Source organism: Chiroxiphia lanceolata, chromosome 7 (genome assembly GCF_009829145.1).
Source record: "Chiroxiphia lanceolata isolate bChiLan1 chromosome 7, bChiLan1.pri, whole genome shotgun sequence".
Classification (NCBI taxonomy): Eukaryota; Metazoa; Chordata; class Aves; order Passeriformes; family Pipridae; genus Chiroxiphia; species Chiroxiphia lanceolata.
In genome coordinates, this window is record NC_045643.1 from 35,620,581 (window position 1) to 35,643,778 (window position 23,198).

The 23,198-nt window shown below is 39.6% G+C and overlaps 1 protein-coding gene across 1 annotated transcript in view; it reads left to right on the forward strand.

Annotated features, from left to right (window-relative positions):
• The first annotated feature begins 527 nt into the window (after window positions 1-527).
• The window catches only part of ARHGAP15 (Rho GTPase activating protein 15), a 331,243-nt gene continuing 308,572 nt past the window's right edge, over window positions 528-23,198 (forward strand). The window contains exons 1-2 of the mRNA XM_032693775.1: window positions 528-616; window positions 17,635-17,814. Of these exons, the coding sequence (XP_032549666.1) occupies window positions 17,650-17,814 (165 nt within the window). The 5' untranslated portion in view covers window positions 528-616; window positions 17,635-17,649. The remainder of the gene's footprint in view (window positions 617-17,634; window positions 17,815-23,198) is intronic.

The window sequence follows — 23,198 nt, forward strand, 5'->3', positions numbered from 1 at the left end:
TGACCCCTGCCAGGCAATAGTATGAGTCATTTTTCTTCTTTTAACAGCAAACTCTCTGATTGTCCAGAACTTGTTACTTTTTAAGTCTAACTAACAGTACAGTAATTGTCCTGTTTACTAAATCTATATTTCAAAATAGCAAAGTAGATTTGTTGAAAGCTATTTATTTCAGTAGTCAAAGGGTTTCATTGAAGGTAAGAAAAGAGAAGTTGTCTTAAAGCTTATAATTGTAATTCCTTTCAGTATTTCCTTTTAAACCTCATGTTTACCTTCTGCAAAAGCTAACCTTCCCTGTTTGCTGCAATTTTCACGGAGAAGCTGTTTTCATCCTTTGAAAATTGTTTTTTTCTCTCCCATAAGGAAGAATTTTGCTCTAACCCTGGGTGCAAGTCGCTCACTGGTGAGATGGTTCACTTCTGCTCTTGCAGGAAGTGGTTTTATTCTACTTTTTACTTTTTTTTCCTGCTTTCTTTCTGCCTTTATGAGCTGTGGGAGATTAACCCAAATGCTGTCTGTAGACATGTGACCTGCATGTTTTCCGTTCTTTTGAAATAGTTAAAACTGTTGCTGGTTGATGGTGGTTTGAGATGAGACGACAACGTCCCTGAGGCTGCAGGTAAGGGGCCTTAAATCCTTCTTAATACAATTTAGGAAACCAGTTCCTAAAGATTTTTAGAATTATCATAACTATGTGTATTTTGTATGCATTCAACTTGGATTATTTTAATTGAACAATTATTTCTATTGGCATTTGCGAATTTGAAAGCAATGAGCAAAAGTGTAGAGGATAAAGATGTGAAATGATATTTTCAATTAGTGCTCAGAATCTAGCAAGCCTGTTGTATCCTGTGCAAGAGGCAACTTTATCTGACCTTCTCTAGTACTCCAAACCACTAACCACTTGTCATATTCCTTCTGGGACAAACTAGTTGTCCCCAAAGGGTAGAAAGGTCCCAAAGGTGGCACTGGCCAGGATATGAGATTAGATCACTTTTCCCAGCATTTGCTTTTCTAAGTGCAGTTTAGCACTGTTTGACTAACTGGCTTCCCTGCTGGTGACCACGAGGAAGGTGGTTAGTAGCCACAGATACTGTAAAAGTCACTGAGTGGTAAGGGTGGGTATCTAGTTGGCACTTGGTATTGTTAGAGACTGAAGACATTGATAGAAGGATATCTTATCCTGCTCAGTATCAAATACTCTGTACCACTCTATTACTCATCAGTGGTACTGATAGGGATGGGACATGGGGTGGCATAAAGGACATTGTACATAAAATATCTTTGGTTTATCTGTGAGCAGCCAACTGTGTTCCTTGTGGTGCTGTTCAGTGGAGATACCATGACTGCATGTTTCCTGCATGTTTAAATCCAGTCTAATTCCTCCTCTGCCTTGGAGCTGGCCAGAAAAGGGTTGTACATCCTGACTCCTCACTTCACTCAAAGTTTTCTATCAGAAAAGATCTCTTTGCATTGCTGTAAGTGGGCAAAGAGGTTTCTGGTCTGCACAGCTTTGAAGGAAATAGGAAGATGTTCAAATAACACAACAAAACACTTTAAATTATGGGCCACATAAAGGAGGCCCAGAATTAGCAAGATTTGTTTTATGGTGAAGATTTGTTTTCCCAGTAAGGTATAGTTTGCTGCAAACTTTGTGACATGTGCCTGTGTTTGTAACTGATTATGTTATTGTAACAAGAACTTTGTTTTTCTTTTGGAAGTATGGGTCAGAGTTGAAAGATATCACACGTGGCTTGAAGCTCATTTTGGAGTAGTGCATGCTAATTGGAGACAGATTTTAGTGTAATGTTGTAAGATTGCATTTCATTTTTTCAGTACTTTTTGGAGGAAAAAAGCTGTCCTTCCTACATACACAAATCAGTACAGACAGGGAAATTGTATAAAGAGAACATGTTCTCTTCCTGGGCTGTGTTTGTCGTGGTTTTTATGTTTCTGCTGCGATGTCTTAGAGTCATTTGAAATGCATTTTCCACAGAGCTGTGAGATTTGGTGAAGTAGTTTGAATTCTCAGAGATATATTTCTTTATTTTCTCCATTTCTCTGAAACATACTTCTTTGTGTCCAAGGGAAATTCATTTAAAAGCAGCATCTCTTGTTCACTTTGCCTCTCAATCCAATTACATCTGTAATGTACATTTGTTCATTTTCATTTCCAAACAGAGTGAACAGCTGAAGCACTCTGTATTTTAAAGCTCCTGCTGTACGTTATTATTGAATTGCAAAAAGCCTTTTGCTTTTTTTGAAAGCATTTGTTGTAGAAACTTCCTTCTGCTTTGACACAAAGATATCGTGGCTTGGAAGAGATGCTCCATCTTCTTCCAACCAAGCTCGAGTGTGTGATCCCCTCAGTAGTCCCTGTCACCAGGGCAGGAGAGGAGAGGGCTGTATCGTGGTCTTGGGCATGTTCCTCCCTACCTGGAGTGAAGAAGCTAAAATGGTGGCAGAGACACATTTGGATTCCTCTCCTGGTGTTTGGATGGCACAACACCACAACCTCCGATGTGGTGCTAGATCAATCCCAGCAGCTGTACACACCTCTAGTTTGGATTTCTGTGTCTGTTTCTGGTTCAGAAAGTTTTACTTCTTTGCAGTGATGAGCTTCAGGCCAGGCTCTCAAAAGTAGTGCCCATTGTGATCTCTACTGCTGCAGTGATCTCTAAGCTTTGTCTGTGCTGTCTAAAGACTTCAGCTTGGATCTTTGCTAAGCAACTCCATGGACTTTGAGCAGTGGGAACTGCTGTATTATGGCCTATTTTACTGAGTCACATCAAGGTTAGTGGGATACAGGTAGAATTTTCTGAATTTTTTGATACTCACAATGTGTAATTCTGAAACTATCTAATCCTATTTTTCTTGACTTTTTTTTTTTGTTAGATGCCTCTGTGCTGTGTCAGCTCAGTGTGAGTTGTTAACCATTTAATGAGCTGTTAAAGCCTGCATGTGGCTAAACATTTCCTCTTGATGTTGAAGACCTCTGTTACTACTTACAAGAGGTGTGCTCTTGTAAGATGAAACATGGCAGTTGTACAGAACATACCCTAATCCTGTGTTGTTACCCTAATTCCTGTTTTGATGTTGTTTGCACTGATCTCTTTTAAAACAAAATGTCACCTGAGCTCTTGCTGAAGTCTTTACATTTCATTTATCTCCTAAAACTTCCACATGGATACATCAAACTTTTTCTCAGTGCTACAATGACAGAAACTGATGCTGATGGACAGTGTATATATGAAGATGCTTTGATGGTTTTCCTGATTAATTGTTGATAACATTGGTTCTGAAGAAAGCAGATGGGATAAAATTTTGGTCCAGATTTTCCATGATAATGCAAGTGCCATTCAGAGCATTGCAGCAGATTTCTTTACCTTGCTACACAAACTGCAAAAGACTGCCCCATTTGCCATCCTATGGTGGCTTCCAATAGCTTTTGTCACCACCAAACTGATGTAATGACCTCTGAGGCTCAGAGTAGGCTGAATCCCCTGCTTCCTTCAGCCTGCACAGCTCCCTGTTGGGTGTGCACTTGGGAACCTGGGACCTTGGTCTAGATGAGGAGGCATTGCTGTTACCTGCTTCTGAAACCTTCTCTTAAGGTTGGTCTGCTTCAGCCAGCAGCCTCAATGAATCTCAGTTTCACTAACAGCTCTCTTATCAACATCTGGAGGACAGAAGAGGTTGTTTCTTTGCTGTGCTGGATGCTAAGATTGTGCCTTCACGCACTCAACGTGCCTCTGTCGGTCTTTCTGCTTTGAGAAATACTATAAAAAGATTGTTTTGGATACTCACTACAAAACAAACACTGCTAGCTCCTCATTTACACTGGGACTTCCTCAAATCTGAGCTGTTTTTATTTTAAGAGTAAGACCTCTTGTCACAGGGTCTGTAGACTCACATCATCTTTATCACAACTTGAAACTCCTCGGGTTGAGAACTTCCAGGCTGGCTGAAACAGAAGCAAAAGGAATGCAACTGGATTTTTACTAAAAGAGCTGTCTGAATGAGAAAATCAGGCATTCATTTTCTGGGCACAAATATTTAGACGTTGCAAACCGACCATGGGACAAACATAGTCCGTGAGACAAACACAGTCCGTGCTAGATCACAGCCTGGGGATGCAGCCAGGTCATGCTGGAGCAGATTTTCAGAGCATTACTGGCGCATGGTAAAGTCATCTGGGGGTGTTGAGGCCTGAAATGTGTAAAAGTGAGTCCTGTTTGTGGAAACTAAGAACCAAAATTCACAGGTACTTGAAAATTTTGACCTTTTTCTCTTAATTCGTCTGTATTTTCATTCAGCTCCCTTAGCATGAGAAAGAGATGTTTTAGGAATTAAGTGGGAAAGATATCAGAGGGTTAAACAGATATTGGTATTCTCCAAACTGTTTTCTAAACTACTGTGTGTATGTGCAAGTTGCATTAACTCAGACAGTGCATGGGTACTTACTGAAGCATTTCTTCAATAAATTAACTAAGCAAGTTTGATACTGTTATGGTTGGTGGTTTAAGGTTGTTTAAGGCCCAATATAACTCTTCCTGCCATTTGAGATTGACAGGTATTAAATCATTCACTTGTAGTTAAGCTGGCTATTGTGGGTTTGTACTGTGATTTTCATGAATATTTCTTCTGTGACATTTGTACTAAAAAGACACAGTCCTCAAATAGATGAACTTAAAGGTACTTTTAATTCCTTCTCCAAGACGTCCCTCAGTTTTCAGTACAAGTGCAACCTGATAAGAGGGGAGAGAGAGACGAGGAGGAAGGAAAAGCAGAAGTGAATGTGGCTTAGAGCTGAAGAGATGTGCTTCAAGTACGTGCTTACTCTCTGTTTTGGATTTCTTTTCCTGCCCCACCCTGAGTAAAGCCATCACTGTGTTTGGTGCTGAAGCTGCTTCTGGGCAGGGCACAGGGCTGAGCACCTGTACTTGTTTGTTTGCTGCTCAGGATGTTACTAAACTCCCTTCCTTTGCGGGGGTGGAAGGAAATGACAGAGACATTTTATGAAGACAGTTCTGGAGTTCTGTCCCCAAGAGAGTCACCTCTGTGACTGGTGGGTCTGTCACCAGCCTGCTGGACATCAGGATGCTCTCAGCTTTCTGGTGTCTCTGCTGCAGCTGGGGCTCAAGAGGCACCTGCTGCTGGGACAAGCAGGTGCCTGCTTGGGACAGTGGGGTTGGAAGAACTGAGCAGTCCATGGTGAGAGAATGGTTGGGGGTCCATGGTGGGGGACCCCAGCCCACATGGTCATGTTGGCCAGAACCAAACACACACATACACTGCAGGAGAACCTGGACATCCACAGCAAACACCAACAGAAGCCTCCCTGGGCTCTCTCAAATAAAAGGCATTTCTAGCAAACAGTTTTGCTATGAATGAATTGATGTTTTCCACTGGGAAGGTGTTACCTCAGACTTTCCAACTGGCCAAGATGCTCTGGCACATTCTGCCATTTGTGTGTCAGGGTGAGTAGTGCTGAGGTTTGGTCTAGAGAGACTGATGTTTCTATTATCAGCAGTACTTTCCATGCTTGGTTAATTTATTAGCCAAAAAAAAAAAAAAGCAAAGTATAGTAACAAGTAGTAATGAGTAATCAAATTCTCGTGATGATTTTTAGATTTAAGATTAATACATTCAGCATTAATCCACCTACTCTTCTTGGAGTGGCAAAGAAAGCAGAAACAACCCTAGTGAAAACATGTCAATTCCTCCTCTTCCATTAAGGATCCTGGAAAAAGCACGGAGTGCTCCAAATTTTGACAGAAGCTCAGAGGAACTGGTGTCCTCAACCCATTCTTGAATTTCCTTTGGAAGTTCCAGCACTGGCTCTGGGTTGAGTAGGATGCAGTTGTACAGACACGAGACATTCAGAATGCTACACAGAGTTTGGATTTGAAAACTTCTTTTCTAGGTTTAATTTTCTCCTAAAGTTTGCGTCTTTTGCAAAACCTTTACCAGAGTGTGAGTAACAGAAGAGAGGGAATCTATTAAGATGTGGTACAAAAATTGTATAAATTAAAAGATGTTAAATGTAGCTATTTCTTACCAGACTTGTTCAGATGTTTAGGGAATAATGTTGATGCACTGTAAGGACATTTTACCTCAGATACATAGGTCTGCAAAGGTTTATTTGAGCTGAGTGCAGCTATTTCATCCAACAAGGGGTTTGAGGAGTCCACCAGCTCTGCATGTTACCACGCTACCTGATAAACCCACAGTTGATGGAAAATGTAATACTCATTGAGTATTTTTGTTTTTAACAAGGTTGGGGGCAGATGAATGGCTGTGACTCTTCTCACTATGACTGTTGGTGTTCATATGTGGATCCCGCTGCTGCTGCTGTTGACTTTTACTGCTCCTACCAAGTGTAGCACGTCCGTGGTGGGACTGGGGGTACAGGTGGCCTCCTAGCCTGCAGAAAGTGTGTGTACAAGGTTTCTTGGAGTCACCTTGAACCACCTTAGTGAAATGAAGTTTTCTGGTCTCATCACTAAAGAATTACATTTGCAGTAAAAAAAAAAAAAAATATATATATAATTAACACAGCCTATGCTCAAACTTCTTGCATAATCAGAGAAATCATGGTGGCGTTTGGAACTAGTTGATCATTAAGGTCCCTTCCAACCCAAAGCATTCTGTGATTCTGTTACAGTTTTGACAGCACAACACCCTCGGTATTTCTCTGCTGTGAAGTGCAGACATCTTAGCTGCACAATGTGATATCAGATACTATCACATAAAACAAGTGCTTTTGTCTTCTCTCTGCTTTGCCACGTGGTGCTGGGGAGCAGCGTGGTGGGGCAGACACTCCTGCTGCCTTGTGCTCTTTTCTGGGCCATGGCAGCGGTGCCTGGTGAACAAAGCAAACTGGGGGCCCCAAAAAATGCAGAAGAGGGGTTTACTCAAAGCAAACCACAAAGAATTTCCTCTTCTAGTTCCTGCTACAGCTTAAAAGTTTTCTCCTAAAACTGTAGGTGCCGTCTCTGCTGCATTTCACAGCAGCGTCTCTCAGAAGAGCAGTACCAGGAGCTCTGCAAAGGAGAGTGGAGATGGAGTGTGGGAACAGATTAAAAGTGTCTGGAGGCTTTTTTTTTCCTCCCTCAGATGGGAAGTGGGAGCAGTGAGAAGAAGTAAAGGGAGCAGCTGCAGGATCACAGCACAAAAACTGCTGCAGAAACATATGACGGAAGATTGAGAGAGGGTAGGAGGGACTGTTTCATGTGCACAGCACGGGGAGTGGAACATCATCCCAGGGAGTGGGAGGGAGGAGGTTTCACTGTCTGGATAAAGGACAAGCCTCTTGTTGAAGACACTATTGAGGCAGGCAGTGTCAAAAAAGAAAAAAAATTATTGTTAGTTTTAAATCAATAAGTGATAGTTTTATTATAAATTTACTTTATTCTTTAATTCATTTTGAAAATCTGAGAAGATTTAAAGCCTTTGCTATTCAATAAACTCAGCATTTCAGTTTGACAGCCATGTCTTCTGTAGGATGATGGGTATATGGAGCTGCAAAATGGAATAAGACATAACAGATATGCATTTAAACTTGCAAGTTTAGGAACTCTGAGATACTCTAAGAAGTTAAAGCTACTGTTGCTACCTCACCGAAGTCTTTACAGAACTCAAGGAGGCATTTTTGCTAGCGAAGGGGATGGTGCTGCTGCAGGAACTAAGGACCAGAGGGCAAACTGAGGCTTGACTTACAACTGCTCCAAGCGTTCAGTAGTGCCAAAGTGATTGAGAGGCAGAGTGGGATAAAGCTTATGTGTAGTTTTATGCAGTGATGAAAGTGAGGTGCTTTCACTCCCCTGAATCAACCAGTGGAGGATGTGCCTGTACACAAATGTGGTGCAGAGCACAAATGGGCTGCAACATCCTACCTGAGCTGGCCTTGTGATAACTTCTTTTTACAGTCTCTGCCAAATTGAATGCAAAATTTCTGATGGTAAAGCTCTGAAATTTAGGACTTATATGAAGTTTGTTCCTTTGGCTATTTGCAGCAGACCTTCAGATGTTTGAAAAATATTTTTCTAGTACATCAGTTTGCCTTGTGGTACCAACTCTTCTCCAGAGAGTTTGGGCTGTTCCAAAATTACCATCACCACATGTCTAGTTCAGGTAAGCATGGAAAGCTTGGATGAATATCTGAATCTCTGTGGGGAGAAGTTCTGCAAAAATTGAGCTGGAAGTATTTCAAGCAGCCTTACTTTGAAATTTCTGTCACTTCTTCTGCTTGTATCTGTAAATACTGCAAGAATAACCTTTCCCATAGTATCTCATCACTTCAGATCTGGCAACATTAAAAGTAACAACACTTTTCTGAACATTTAGGCTATAGGAACAGATTTCTTTCAAGCACCGGGGAAAATTTGTGATTCTTATGTGATCTTCCTAGGGAAAACATTGGATTTTTTTTTTTTTTAAATCAGAATTAGACAGCTTTAAACTAAAAAGTCACTGTGCAACAAGCATCATATGTAGGTGTAAAATGAGTTTAGACTGGTCAGTCTTACTTGAGGTGGTTGGAAAGCCGTGACTCTACTCTTTACTTATCTGTAGTATATAAACCTGTAGAAGAAAGGAAGGAGGTAGAAGGAAATTATCTTTTCCTCATGTGTAGGTCAGGCCAGGAATAACCAAGCATTCTCCTCTAGCACTTTTTAGGTCTTATTTAGTGTTAAATCAATTAAATTCTTAGAATCAGAAGAAGTTATGAAGTTTGCTGCTGTAAGCTAGTTGTTGCCATTGTTCTGATGTCTAAACCACTCCAGTCCTATTATTCCTGACATTCAGTGTAGTGGGATGCATTAGAAGTGCTGAGTTTTGGATGATATTCACAGTTTGTTTAGTTAATACTGTGTGTATAACCAATACTCTTCATCTGAAGGACTGCAGTCTAGCTTGCACAGCGTGGAAAACAGAGGCAGGTGTCGTGGATCAGATGCACTCCAGAAATTAAAGAAATGCACAGCCAGCAGGAAGACCTAGAAGTAGCAGGTTTTCTTTTCCAGGCATGTTCTTTTACATATTCAACTGAATTTATACTGTGGACAAATGTTCCCAGAATACACGCAGGCCAAATTGTACACAAAGGATTCTTTTAGCTTCAAGTTCCACTCAAAAGTGAGATATTAAATTGACATGGGAGTGGTGAAAACAGACCCCATAATGTTATCCCATATGATATATTGGGACAGAGGAACTTTTGAAACAACTGTTACCTTTCCTGAGACCTTCACATGTAACATAATTAAGAAACTAGGGGATGCAAGAAGATACATGACCATATACAGTCACTTGCTGACTTGAAGATGCTCTTTTACCCTGTTATACATGTTTTTGTTGTTTTCAGTAATATCCCAGAGAGGCTTCCTAGCAAGTTTTCTTCATGCAGGGCACCCTGTAGACAGCAGGTCATGGAGAATTACAGGATTAGAGTTGTTGGATCTGCAGTCATTAAATTGGAATGTGAAGAGTTTGTCACTGTATCCACAAAACTTTGGAATAGTAACTGTCTTCCATTCCTTTTTCTTTCTAATTCTTAAGTCATCTCCATCCAGATAGGAAAGCATTTCCAGACATAGCATGTCTCTGCCTTACAGGGCACAAGTAGCTTTTCCCAGTCCCTGCTTTTCTTTGTCATCTATCCTATTTTCAAAGAGCTATGCATAGCAATGAACAAACTATGGGGGCTTTCACATATCATCTTCTAAAAAATTTCAGAACACAAACTGGGACTTTAGGTCCCTGTTTAAGTCCTCACTGATACCCATTGCCAGTACAGCACGGGTATGTAAATTTTCTCTCTTAGTGTTTTTCTTTATCTAGTCCTTGAGGCAAATCAAGCAACAATTTGTAAAGATTAATAGTACTTCTACTGAATATATCTGGATATTTTTCTGCCATTTGCTAGAAAGTCCTGGGACTCAATATCAGACTTCTATTATTTTAATTTATATTTTTAACTTTTTGACTGTTTGATGTGCTACTACTTGTTGAGGAATTAGAAAAAGACCTGCAGTCAATCTTTATAGCAGAAAGCCACTCATATTTTTATTGCATTTGTCAATGGACAGGAAATCACCAAACTGTAACAGTCTGTAAGGTATTGTGGGGTGTAGACTGTGCTCGTGTGGGCCTGTAAGTAGAGAATCACATATTCCTAATATGTGTGGTAACTATCAGGAATGAGAAATGAAGCACTGCATTTTAACACTTTAATTCTTAGGAACAGAGTCATCGAAACAAACTTTCAGTATGTTCCTAGATCCAAAATTAAACAACATCATTACTGCTGTACAACAGTGCAAGTCTGTGCCCCTCCCTCTTGTAATCAAGTGCATTTCCATGCCTGGCTCCATAATGCAATCAGTGTTCTGGTTTTCCTCCTCAGCTGTGCTTGATGTTACGACTGCTTCGCTGTAATTCCATCAGCTTCAGCTTCAGCTGGGAACCTGAGATCAGGATCAGCCTTTAAGACCTGTCTGGAACTGCCTGTCCTGCATTGCACAAACTAGGAAGATATTCTTTAATATCATAACACACTTTGTTTGTACTGGATATTAAGCTGGTACAGGAGATTTCATTTGTGAGAATTGTGTTGTTGTAAAATATAGCCCTCTCCTAACATAAGAGAATAAACCAAAAAAGGCTGAAATGGTCATCATATCAAGGATTGGGTTAAAATCTCAAAGATAAAAGGTTTTTCAGCCTGAAGAGTTGTTTAATGTTTTACTGTTGTATTGAGCTACTACCTAGGTGGTCTGCTGAGTGATAGGACAAGAGGAAACAGCCTGAAGTTGTGCCAGGGGAAGTTTGCATTGGATATTAGGGAAAATTCTTTCACTGAAAGGGTGGTCAGGCATTTTGGAACAGGCTGTCCAGGGAAGTGGTGGAATCACCATTCCTGGAAGTGTTCAAAAAACATGCAGATATGGTGCCTGGGGACACGGTTTAGTGATGGACCTGGCAGTGCTGGGTTTCAGCAGATGACGTTAGAGGTATTTTCCAAGCTCAATTATTCCATGATTCTATGATTTGGGTCAAGCTGTGTCAAGAAATTTGCCTTTAGGTGCATCCTACGTAGAGACTGAATTATATACCTCAAAGCATAAAAAATTGTGAATAATGGTTTGAGCAGCTTATGCCACACATGGTAACAGGGAAATTCTGGACAGTGAGATATGGCTACAAACAAATCAGAAAAGATGATTTACTCTTCTCTTTGACCACAGGAGAGAGATTGGTAACTGTACATGTAAATTAGAGTTGCCTGAAGAACTTGTGGGCCATTTCTGCTTTTATTTGCAGAAAGTCACCAGTAGTAGTGGGCTAGAAAAGAGTGACTATAAAACCAGCTTTTAGATACGAGGTGAGATGACCTCTGTGATCCTTGCTCTGAAAGACACCACCAAAAGCCTAATATGGCTGTATCAAGTAAAAAAATTAAAAGGGATTGTCATAACTAATGCTGATGAGCATGGCTTTTGTAGGACTTAGGGTGCATCAACTCAGTGATGAGTTTGCAGTTTTGGGTCATAAGGGAACTGAGCTGTTGAGTTTAGGGCATTTAACATTTTACATCAGACTGAACTCAGCACTAAATTCTGGTTTATAGTCTATCTGATATAAACAGACAAAACTGGAGTAAGGACCCAGGCAGTGGTGATGTTGTGTCATTCCTGATCACTTTATTTAAAGATAGGACTAATGGTTGAAGTTAATGCTGCCTCCTAAGTACATGACAATTTTTTTGCAAAAGAAAAGCCGTAGGAATGTTACCTCTGCTTTATATTTTCATTACAATTGATTTTTCTGTTTTTCCAGTACTCAGATAAACTGGCTTCAGGACACTTCTGGGCACCAGCCCAGGACACTGTATCCCTCAGCAGCCTCTGCTGTTTGTGTCCATGCCCTGGGCACAGTGGAGTGACGTGTTTGCTGTGAGAGCAGCTCGGTGGGGACGGCCAAAAAAAATAAAGACACAGCAGAGTGCAGATAAGAACAACTGAAAAAAGCTATGAGCCAGTTTACTTGCCATCCCCTCTCTTTACCTATAGTTTTTTCCATCTGTCCCCCTTTATTTCCATCAGTGTGTGTTTAAGCACTTGCTGCCCCAAGCTGTGCTTCAGCAGAGATAACAGAGAGTGCAGCAGAGGCCAGGAGCAAAACCCAACAGCGGGGACATCTACATAGGTGTGCTGGTTTTAAATGGTTTTCTTTCACAGACACAGTAACATGTTGTCCTCAACAGGAGTGCTCTGACTCACCACGTGTGTGGCATTTGCTTGGTTTTTTTCAGTTTGTTAACTGTAACTTCCGCTTCCATTTTTATGGTTTTGCAGGCCCACAGTTCGAGTGCCGTGGTGAACCTGGTGCTGATTTTTATTCTTCTGTGATATTGTTGCATTAGGATTTTGTAGATTCTCTTCAAGTACAGCATGCTCTCCAGCAAAGGAATTAAATTAGTCAGTGCAACAGGATGCACTTAAGTTTTGCATTGTTTTCACACTACTATGTTGAGCACTGTCATGTTCGTTATGCTTCTGACCTGATAATGGTGCATAAGTCACAAGGAGAAAAGGTGGAAGAAATGAAAGCTTATTTTGATAAATACTGAAAAATATATGCAGTGATTTTAACCTCATTATCCTGAATAACAAATGCAAGAAATTATATTAATTACAGATTTTTTTTTCCCTTTTTTTTGGAGGAAAGTACAACTACTTCATCATAGAAACCTAGAACGGTGTGGGCTGGAAAAGACCTTAAAGACCATCTAGTTCCAACTTGCTGCCATGGTCAGGGACACCTTCCACTATCCCAGGTTGCTCCAAGCCCCGTCCAACCTGACCTTGAACACTTCCAGGGGTCGGGCAGCCACAGCTTCTCTGGTACAAGATGCTGATGAATTGACATTTGCATTCTGTCTTTTACTGTGTGTAGCTGTAGGAAGTGTAGGCATAGCTCAAGCCAAAATTTGGAACTACTGGTATCCTCTGGTTTCTTGAAGAATTAATGCTTTGCTTTTTAGAAAACCTGTATACTGACTTCACCAGTGCTGCACCAAAACTCATTAAAGAATTTTTGGCTAATACTGGTCAGTCCACTCATTATAGGATCAATTTCTGGACAGTGAAACATGTATAAAGTGAATTAAAATGCTGATAAATGCAATATGAAACCCATTCTAGGTCCATGAGCTGTTGTAGGAGGGCAATACTTACTGTGAGACAAAATGTATAGTTAAGTTACCAAAGACATAAGCATGGCAGCAAGATGAGCCATCTTCATTGCTTCAAAATGCTAAAAAGTATATTTTTCCATTTTTTCATGAAAACTATAAATAGCAAAGGAAGTCTTTGTTTTGGTTTGTTTTTCGTTGGGAAGTTAACAGTTTTACTTTGTTTCCTTAGTCATCTCCTTTCTCTGTTTGAAAAGGCAGAAAAGACTTTTTCCTTATCAAACAAAAAAGAGAGAAATAACTGACATATTTTCACTGTTATCAAACATCACAATTTTGTGAAAGCACTACTTTTAAAAGAACATTACAGAAAACCTTCTTGAGAGTAGTTTTGGCAAGATCCAGTACTTTGTGAGTAAAACAGACCTGATCTTCACAATTTGCTGTGCTACTCTCTCAACCTGGGCCTGATTCTCAGAAGTGGGATGGCTTTGCTGTGTCTGTGGATTTGCATCCTCAATAACCTTTCCTTTTTTCACCTCTGTAATACCTGTGTTTGCAAGTCAACTGTATATTTAGAAATTGGGGTTTTAGGGTCTTTGGGGTCTGTCAAATGTCACCTTGAATATTTATTAGCCAGCTCACCCCTGTAATTGGTGCCTGAGGTCTGGTTTAAACCAACCCGCTTCTCTATGAGGTTGCTATGCTACTTTCTGGAGCAGACTGGGATCCTCTCAGAGCATCCCAAACACATGGAAAAATTTGTGGGAAAAGTGACTGAAAGGGTTGACCCGCTGAGGCTGCAAATTTTATTTAAAGGATGAATTGCTTCTTCCTTCAAAGAGGGCTTTTGACCTCCTGAGGTACCTTTGAAAGTATCTGGCTCTGTAGGACTGAATTTCTTTTGCTTCCAAAGCCAGAAAGATGATTTTATCCCTTCAGCTTGGGGGTGTTTCTTGCCCCATAAGAAAGCTGATTTACCCACTCCCCAGAAATTAAAGTTCTCCTTTCTCATACCCAATGTAACCACTTTTCCCCACTCTTTGAATCAATTTTCCCTTCCTGTGTCATCCATCCAACCCCATGTCAAGGATTTTTCTTGTCCCTCACTCTTTCTCGCCCTTTTCCAACCTGTCCCTTTTGTTACACAGTACCCCAAACCAAGTACTTCCAAGAGGAATTTTCAGTGTTTTCCCTTGCCCCTCTTCTCTTATGCTGACGCCTCAAAGTAATGCTGTCCCTTTGCTCCAGAAACCCCATAAACAACAGGGAGGAGAGGGGGGGAAAGTCTGTCTTGGTTTAACCCCTTTCTCCAAAAAATCAACCAGAGGAGGTTTCAAAACTAAAATTTATATACAGATGCTAACTATTTGCCAAAAGGCAAATTAGCTAATTGTATAATGAACATGGAATGCCTCACAAGGAGTTACACGGGGCTTGGCAGCTCTGCCTTCCAAAGGAAGTGAAACCTGCCCAAACTTGGCCCCGATGCTGCTATTAACAGTTTGGAAGCACCAACACATAAAAGCAGAAGATAGGACCCTTTTTATGTTTTCTGTCAATATTTTTTCTGTTTCCTGATGGTCTTCCCCTCTGTTATTATTAAAAAATGAAAATAATAATAATAATAAAAAAGGCAGGGCAGAGTGTGAGGATTACCAAATTCTTCTTGCAAATGCAAATGTGATGCTGTTGCATTTGTGGAGCTCATATTCAGGGTGCCATCTACTGGCACGTAGGGCTGGTAACGCTGTCTGGAGTCTGAATGGAGTCTGGACAGCAAAGGATTCCTACCTGAAAATCCTAAGGGAGCAACTTTTGGGACTTGTACCTTTCTCTTGTATTCTGCAAGATCTTCTTCATACCCTGCAGGATCTTATCATGTTTTACACTAAGACAAATCTGGTGGAAATGTTCAGGTTTGTTTTTTTTTTCTTTTATGGTGGTTCCTGTAATTTTGGTACTCAGAAAAGTCACCTTATATACCCTGGTGTGTGCAAATTAGTTCCAATTTTCAGGAAAATTAATTAAGGTTCAATGAGATTACAATTAAAAGTTTCAGGAGTCTTTGCAGACCTGTCATTTACTGGCTGTGTCCCTACTTGAGATCCAGGGGACGACTTTGTCACACTATTAAACTTTTTTACAGCACATCATGTACTGGCAACACCAGACAGAGAGTACCTAATTAAAACTCATAATGCTCCCAAGAAGGGATACGTCAGAGTTTTAGAGGTGGGAGATTTCAGAAGAAAATCTGAGTGATGTGCTCCAGCCAAACATTGGATCCGTGACAGAGCCAGTGTTGCTCTCGTCTCTCGAGTCTGATCAGCTCTCCAGCCTGGAGCCTACTGAAAATCTGTTGAGAAGCAATTTTGATTTGATACCAACATGAAATACAAAATGGTTTGACTCTCCAAGTTTAGAAGGAGGGAAAAAAAAAAATAATTTCCTGCTTGGAGCAGCTGCAGTCCTTACTGCCAAAATGGCAAAGTGTCCCTGTGACATGGATTTGGGTGCTGACTGCTCTGAAGGGTGGGGAGGAGTGTCTTGGGGAGGGAGAACACACAGTGCTGTCCACCAAAGGACCATGCAAAGAATTTCCTTCAGTGTCATACACCAGCTCTGCAGCAATAATGCATGCTCCTGAGTAACAGGAAACGGCTTTAATTTAATTTTTCTCATGAGGGGTTCAACTTCTGTGATTCTTGAGTAACTGATTCAATGCAGGAAACAGCCAATGGGAGTAAGCTTTACTTTTTCTCTTACTAAATTCAGTGTTTCTGTCATGTTGAGTGAGTAATGGCTAATATCAAAATACTTTCTTCTTCTCATTTCTCTCTTCAAGAGTGCTGTGATTCCTCGTGTTTCCATATATCTGGCTGAATGAGTTTAAAATCCCCTGAAGGTCCCTGCTTATGTCAGGGGGGTTGGAACTATATGATCTTTAAGGTCCCTTCTAATCCAAACTAGTCTATGATTCTATGAAAAGCCCTCTGAACACGGTCCTGGTAAACCACCTCTAGGTGGTCCTGCTTGACCAGAGGAGTTGGAACAAATGACCTACTGAGGTCTCTTCCAACCTCAGTCATTCTGACCACATGACCTCTCGTTATCATCCTCTACATTTGAGGCAGTTTCCTGTAAGGAATGGTTTTATCAGTGACAGGAGAGGTTGAACCTATGAGAATTATGTCCCTCTACCAGCACAGTGTCCGTGGTCCTGCTCAGAGACATGCAGCACAGCTCCTCATCTCTCTCCCAGCTTCACACCAGGACCGTATCCTCTTCTGCTCCCATACCTTTACAGAAATGGGCTTTCTCAAAATCAGGGAATTTAATCTTTTAGAGTCTTCAGAGGTTGGGCGGATGCTGCTGAAATAGTTGTGGTCTTCAACCCATTTGGAAAATGCTGATTTTTCAACAGTTTATATTATAACTGCACTTAATGGATTTCCATTTCCCTGGCTCCATAGTTGGGAAACCAGCTATTTCAGCTCATGTAGTATCTCTTCCTTACGCATTTTCTCATGAGGTTACATAAAACCATAAAGAGCCAGTTTTCTTGTGACTCTTAGAATATTACTTTACTCATGATTTACATATAGTAGTAGTCCCAGGGTGAGCAAGGGGGGAGAAAAACAGAGTAAGTGTTGTAGATTGATGTCTTGATGTTTTGTACAGGAAACATAAAGCAACTTTTGCTTATGAAAAATATTTGGGATGTTGAATCACTAGAATGGAGTTTGATGAGCGATTCTAACACCAAAACAGGAGGTTAAAGAGCAGCACTGTTGGAGACTGTGATCATTCTAGGTTCCCCCCAGTCCCTCCAAGGGCTTGAGAGCTCATGTGTTCCTCCATTTCTCAATCTCAAATTTTAAAAATGGGTAGAGAAACAAAAATCCCATCTGTGCAGTCGGAGAACTTTAAAAATTAAGGGAAATTTTATTAGCTCTGGGTTTGAATCTGACTCTAGCAGGGTTGCAGCGTGGCCCTGTGATGCACTTGTAGCATGAACGTATGGAACTGTGGAGGTAAGATATGTTAATTGGCTTCACAGCGTGTCGTTTTCCTTTGCAAGATTTAAAATGTGTCGTGTGAGCGGGGCCAAAGACAAAATGTAGTGGCTGCCAGCTGGACGTGACAGAGGCTTGCAGGGAGATTACACCATGGAGGAGAATGGCTTTCGAGATAAGGATAATCTTTTACACAAACTAACTCTTCCAAGGCAGTTTGGATGTGTGAGCGATAAGTACAATAATAAAAACTACAGGCTGACACAGCTGATAGTTATCCTGGTGTTCAAAGATGATCAAGATCTTGCCAGCAAGACAACTCAGCTTCTTGTCCTGACTACGGTGACACAGAACTGGCATTGATACACTTTTGTATGAAGAGTCCCCAGACTAATGCTCTTGTTTTATGTCGTTCAGGTCAACCCAGTAACCATGGAAAGGTCTTCAACTTCTGATACAGCCTCTGAAAAGCCTAATCCTTCCCACCACAGTACGGGGGCTGTTCAAATGAGGATCAAAAATGCCAACAGTCACCACGATAGACTGAGCCAAAGCAAATCTATGATTCTGTCTGACAATGTGAAAGTCGCTGAGCCTGTAAGTAAAACACCCCTAATATTTTCCCAGTCTTCTAGCTTTTAAAAATCTACAGAATTATCTCATGTGTGTTAAGATACTGGTTTCGTGATCATCCCTTGAAAGGAGGTATTTAAAGTCACTAATATGTTTTCAGGAGTATGGCTAGGCCCTGGAATAACAATTTTAATTCAATGAAAGGCAGAATTTGGCTTTGGTGGCCATGATCATAACATCTACTCAGCATTTCTACTATCAGTTGAAACAGTACTTGGGTAAGACTGCTGTAGAGAGTAGTGCTTACAGTGTCAGATATATGTCATGGCCTCTCAAAAGGCAGACTTTAAAAATAGACAAAAGAGAATGCAAATTTCAGCTCTGTAAATAAATAACAACTTTGTAACAAAAATAAGTCTCGTTTTAAGGCTGAATTAATTACAAAAATCAGACACTGAACTTATTTTTCAATAATTGACATAGTTGAAGGAGTTGAGTCATTTTTTACCCATTACCTTTTTATTTTTTTGAAATTAAATAGTTAGTGATGAACTCTATTGCCAGTTGTGTCCCTGCCCCTGTACTCCTTCTGAGCTACTAAACAAACTGATTGGTATGAGTCTCCCCTGGTTAATTTTCTTTCATAATGGTGGCAACTTGCAGCTGAGGCCATATGATGTTACAAAATTATTTATGCAATGTTAGCCACTTTTTGGACTCCAGATCCATTTTATTCTCAGAGAATGCAAATGAGGGAGAAAACTCTGTTAGCTGGGGACAGAGTCCCAGGTCTCAGTCACTTCTCACAACCATGCCAACCATTAATTTTTTGTTTTGTTGATGTAATGGATTCCTATGAAACATTCAGCTTTCTGACAAAGTTATTAAATGGAGGAACACTACAAGACCTTCCATATTTTCTTCCCTTTTTACTCAAAATTCAGACTTATTTAGAAATATGTTATTCTACTCATTAATTTCTCTGGTATAACAACCCATTTCACCTTATATTTCTAGAGAGAAAAAATCTGTTTAGATCTTAGCAGCTGATAACATACTCCATTTAAATTACATTCTTTGCCTCTGACACACTGCACATGTTTACTCCTTTTATCTGACGTGAAATGTTCCTCCACCACAAACCTGGAACACTACTTAAAATAATTTACTGGGAATACTGTAATGTATTATGAGGAAGAACTGTACCTTTGAAAAAGTTTAAAAGTTAAGTATATTTAATGATGCCTAACATTTTATTGGCTGTGTTTAACAAAAGGCACTAGGCTGCAGTTGTTTTTGACAAGCATGAAAACATCACAGCATGAGACTGCAAAAGGAATTATGTAGAGAAATTACAAGTGATCCATCTCTCAATGAATTATCCACCTCAATAGCCTGCAGAACTCAGCTACCAATTAACACCTACTTTATTACATGTTGGGATGTACTTAATAACTTTCATGTGTTTATGCACTATTACCTTGACTGATGCCTCTTGTACAATTAGGCATAATTGGCATATCAATATGCAAAAGTTAAAAGGATTAACCCTCTTAAAACTAATGAGCATTTCTGTATCCAGCTGCTAAATGAGACAAAATTAGCATTTTTCACTTTTGGGCAGGATTTTATCATGCAGTTTCTCATTGTTGATATTACCTTGTTACATAACTTTAGTTTGGGGGATAGTATGCTGGACTGTTACAGAGCAAGTGCTCTAAAAAGTTAAATTAGACATAAATATTCACTGCTGCATTCCAATAACCATAGCAGGTACAATATATGTGCATTGGCTGGGAGCTGAAAAGTTGCTTTGTATTACATTTGTTTAGTAGCTAATTATATAAAAGCGGAATTTTACCGAGTATATGTCATTTTACCAAGCAAACTTGGCTCTGGCATAATAGATTGAAAGCTTGCCATGCTACTAATTTCCTTTCTATTTCGATTCTTTTCATCTCTTTTTGCCATGCAGAATTTTCTGACTAGATATTGACAGACTGAAAGTGTTTGGGCGTATTTACTCAAATAAGCCTCTTAAAGTTGTTTGCTAACGCCCAAAGTAAAAGCAAAATTCCTACAGATCCAAACACTGTCAAATACAGGCTTTAAATGCAGCAAGATTCAATTTGAAAGAGAAATTTCAGTTGTGTGTATCAGCCCTGTGCTGACATGTCTGTGCATGTGACTGATGAAGGATTTTGGGAAAAGTAATGGAGGGGAGTATTTTCTGTCCATCCAAGTGTCTTGAAAAAGAAAGATCCAAGTGATACACACAGAAATTTATATATATATGTATGTAAATATAAATTTAGTAATATGGTTTTAAAATTCATGGCACTCTTCTCCATTGCACTTCTATGCACACTTTTCACCTTTCTATTTAAAGGTACACAGATCCCTGCTAAAAGATACATCCTACCAGTATATCAATAAAAACTAATAATTTTGTGCTAAAAGATAAATTTATCCTCATCTATTTGGAAATTTTCTGTTTTCACCATCTGCCTCTAGGTGATGGATATAGTCTATGAGGTGTCCATTGATTGTCCATTGATTATGCTTATTTTCTATTTTTCATTTGTCCTATTATTGAAAAGATTTTTCTTTGGAAAACCTAGAAACAGCTGAATAAAGGACTCCATATCACTCTTTCACTGCCCATATTTGGTGTGTGCAGTATACTCTGTTCTACTAATAAATGGGTCAAATCCTTTTTATTCCACTTATGCAAAACCTACCTACTTGAGTGGATTAAGGCAATCACCATTTGGCACATATTGAACAGTCACTAGAAATATAGGTTTCTAAAACAGATTTAGAAAAAAAAAATAAATGCCCACTCTGGACAATAAAGGGCAAAAACCAGGCACAAAAGTAGAAAGACGACTGGTGATTTATAGAGAAGAAAATACCTAATTTTCTCTCAGGGATTTGCTGTATTCTCAAGCATTTGCTGTGGTGCTTGTCAGCACACCTGGGGCTATACTTTTGAAGGTGGACAGATTATTTTCTGTAGTGTGACAAAGAAGGATGTGCATCATACATCAGTAGGGCCATATGCACTTGTGCATTTTATAGTGGTGCGGATGCAAATGTGGGATGCATGACCTAAACCATGCAAGAGACTCTTGGGTGTTTATGTCATTTATTTGGATGGAAATGCTTGAGCTTTGTGCAAAGGTTGAAAACTGATATTAATGTAGATTTTAAAGAGCACAAATCACAAAGCTGCACACAGGCTGTGGCAAGAGAGGGCTCTTTCTGTGCTTTATGATAGCACCTGAACTAGCAGTGTAAATGAATATTTGCTATTTTCATCTGTTAAACCCTAGGGAAGTGCATTTTGCTTCATTCAGAACAACTTCAAACAATGAAATGTCTTTTTTATTGGTCTCTATATTAAGAATTAGAACCTATTTAGACATTCCAAAATGTTAATGTATTACAGCTTTCTCTGATTAGGTTAAACAAACTGGTAGGTTTATTTATCTCCCTAATACATTATCAGAGAAACAGGAAGCAATCTTCTTTTGTTTCTTACTCCTGTAATCATAGAACACTTGCCAAAGTTATGGCTAGCCAAAAAGACAGAAATAAATTTGCTAAAAATATAAGCCTTCTGTTTAGCAGAGTTTTTGAGCCATATTTTGAAATTGCAGGGCTTGTACATGTTTACTTCAAATCAAGCTTATAGTCAAGTTTGAGGCTTTGTTTGTATAGATTGTCCTGAAGTAGATCCTGATATTTAATTAAAATGACACTAAATCACATTGAATTGATAAGACTTGGCATCTCAAACAAAGGTAATTGCCCGTATTGGTTTTGTACAAAAATAGAGCTGCTTGGAAAATGTGCAGCCAACACAGACTGTCAACTCCATTTATAGATCAATATGTGAAAACCATTGATCAGGCAGGCATGTGTAACAGTAACACTTTGCATTTATTTGTTGTTTTTATACCACGTTAAGACTTACAGGATTATCGGCTTCCAAAATATTTTGACTTCCTTGTAAATATGTTATCTGTTTAATGTTAATTACAAGACAGTCTCCAGCCCTCTTTTCGAGTATTTTCAGTTTCATTGCTATGGGTAGTTTTAGCTGAAAAAGGGATTATTTCAATCTCTGAGAGATCATCAGAGCTTCTTTTATAGTGTAGTTTATTTAGGGAAAGTTTTTGAGGATGGCTCTTTTTTTTCTTTCTCCAGTTTACTTTTTTTCCTGGAGGAAAAAACAAATCTTGACAAAATATTTCTAAAAGCGGAAGAACTTCTCCTGTCATAGTTGTGAAAAATATTCTCTTTTTTGTGATCTAATACTTGACTGACCAGGCTTTATTCTCTGCAAATTTTATCATCATACACCAGTCTGTTATAGATGCATCTATATTTATCTCTATAAGGAAAAAGCTGAATTCCTTTCAAATCATATAATAGCACTGGGAAAGATATAGAAAAATATACGAGTTTCCCATATATAAAAATATATGAACTTCCCATGACAAGTGTGGGAATTGTTAATAAATGCAAGCTTACACCTTGCTTGCTCCAAATATTTCAGGGTACGAAAGCAGTGAGTCCATAAACAGTCCAATTTTACTTCTTGAACATGAATATCGCTAGAAAAAAATAAATCTGTTGAGTAATGTTAGTCATTCCCGTTTCCAGTGCAGGAGAATGAGAAATGAAGTGTGTCATATGTCCCCTTCCTGTACTCGGACTGGTTTTGTGCTTTGAAAACCTGGACCCGCTCTCCGTTCATGTTGTGATCTCAGACCGTCTCCTTGATCCGGTTTTTCGTCCGTCTCAGTGTGTGTGTCCCTTGTTCCCCACCTGAGGAGCTGCTCCATCTCCAGGGCACAGGCCCTCAGCCTGCACAGATGTGCCCCTACGTGCTCATGTATGTTCTACACACCGTAAAGTCCTTTGACTTAGACCCCGAAAGTAGAATATTAATGCATGAGACTGTTTTGGGGCTCAGTTTACCTTCAATAAGTGATTTTTCTCGATGGAACAATGCAGGTTGCCTCCCAACCTTTTTATAGGACAAACATTTTATGTGTAGTCATCTTTTCAGGCTAAGAACAATCCTTTTGCTTTTCTGAATAATATTATTTTTTCCTTTTTATTTATTTAAATAAGCACTGTGAGAAGGTGTTCTTTACTGTACACTTGCATCACGGCACTTCAACTGAAATAATCTTGGCTAAAAAGGAAGAAGTTAATTTTGTTGTTTAACTCCCTGTTTATTTCTCTTCCCCACAGTTTCACTGTACCATTTCAGCTGCGCAGCTTGATAGGCAGCATCATAATGAGATCATAGAAAAAAGAAATAACCAGCACCTATTTCTTCTTAAAAGCGAGGATAAATTCATTTCAGCTCTATTAAGGGAGTGGTGAATGTA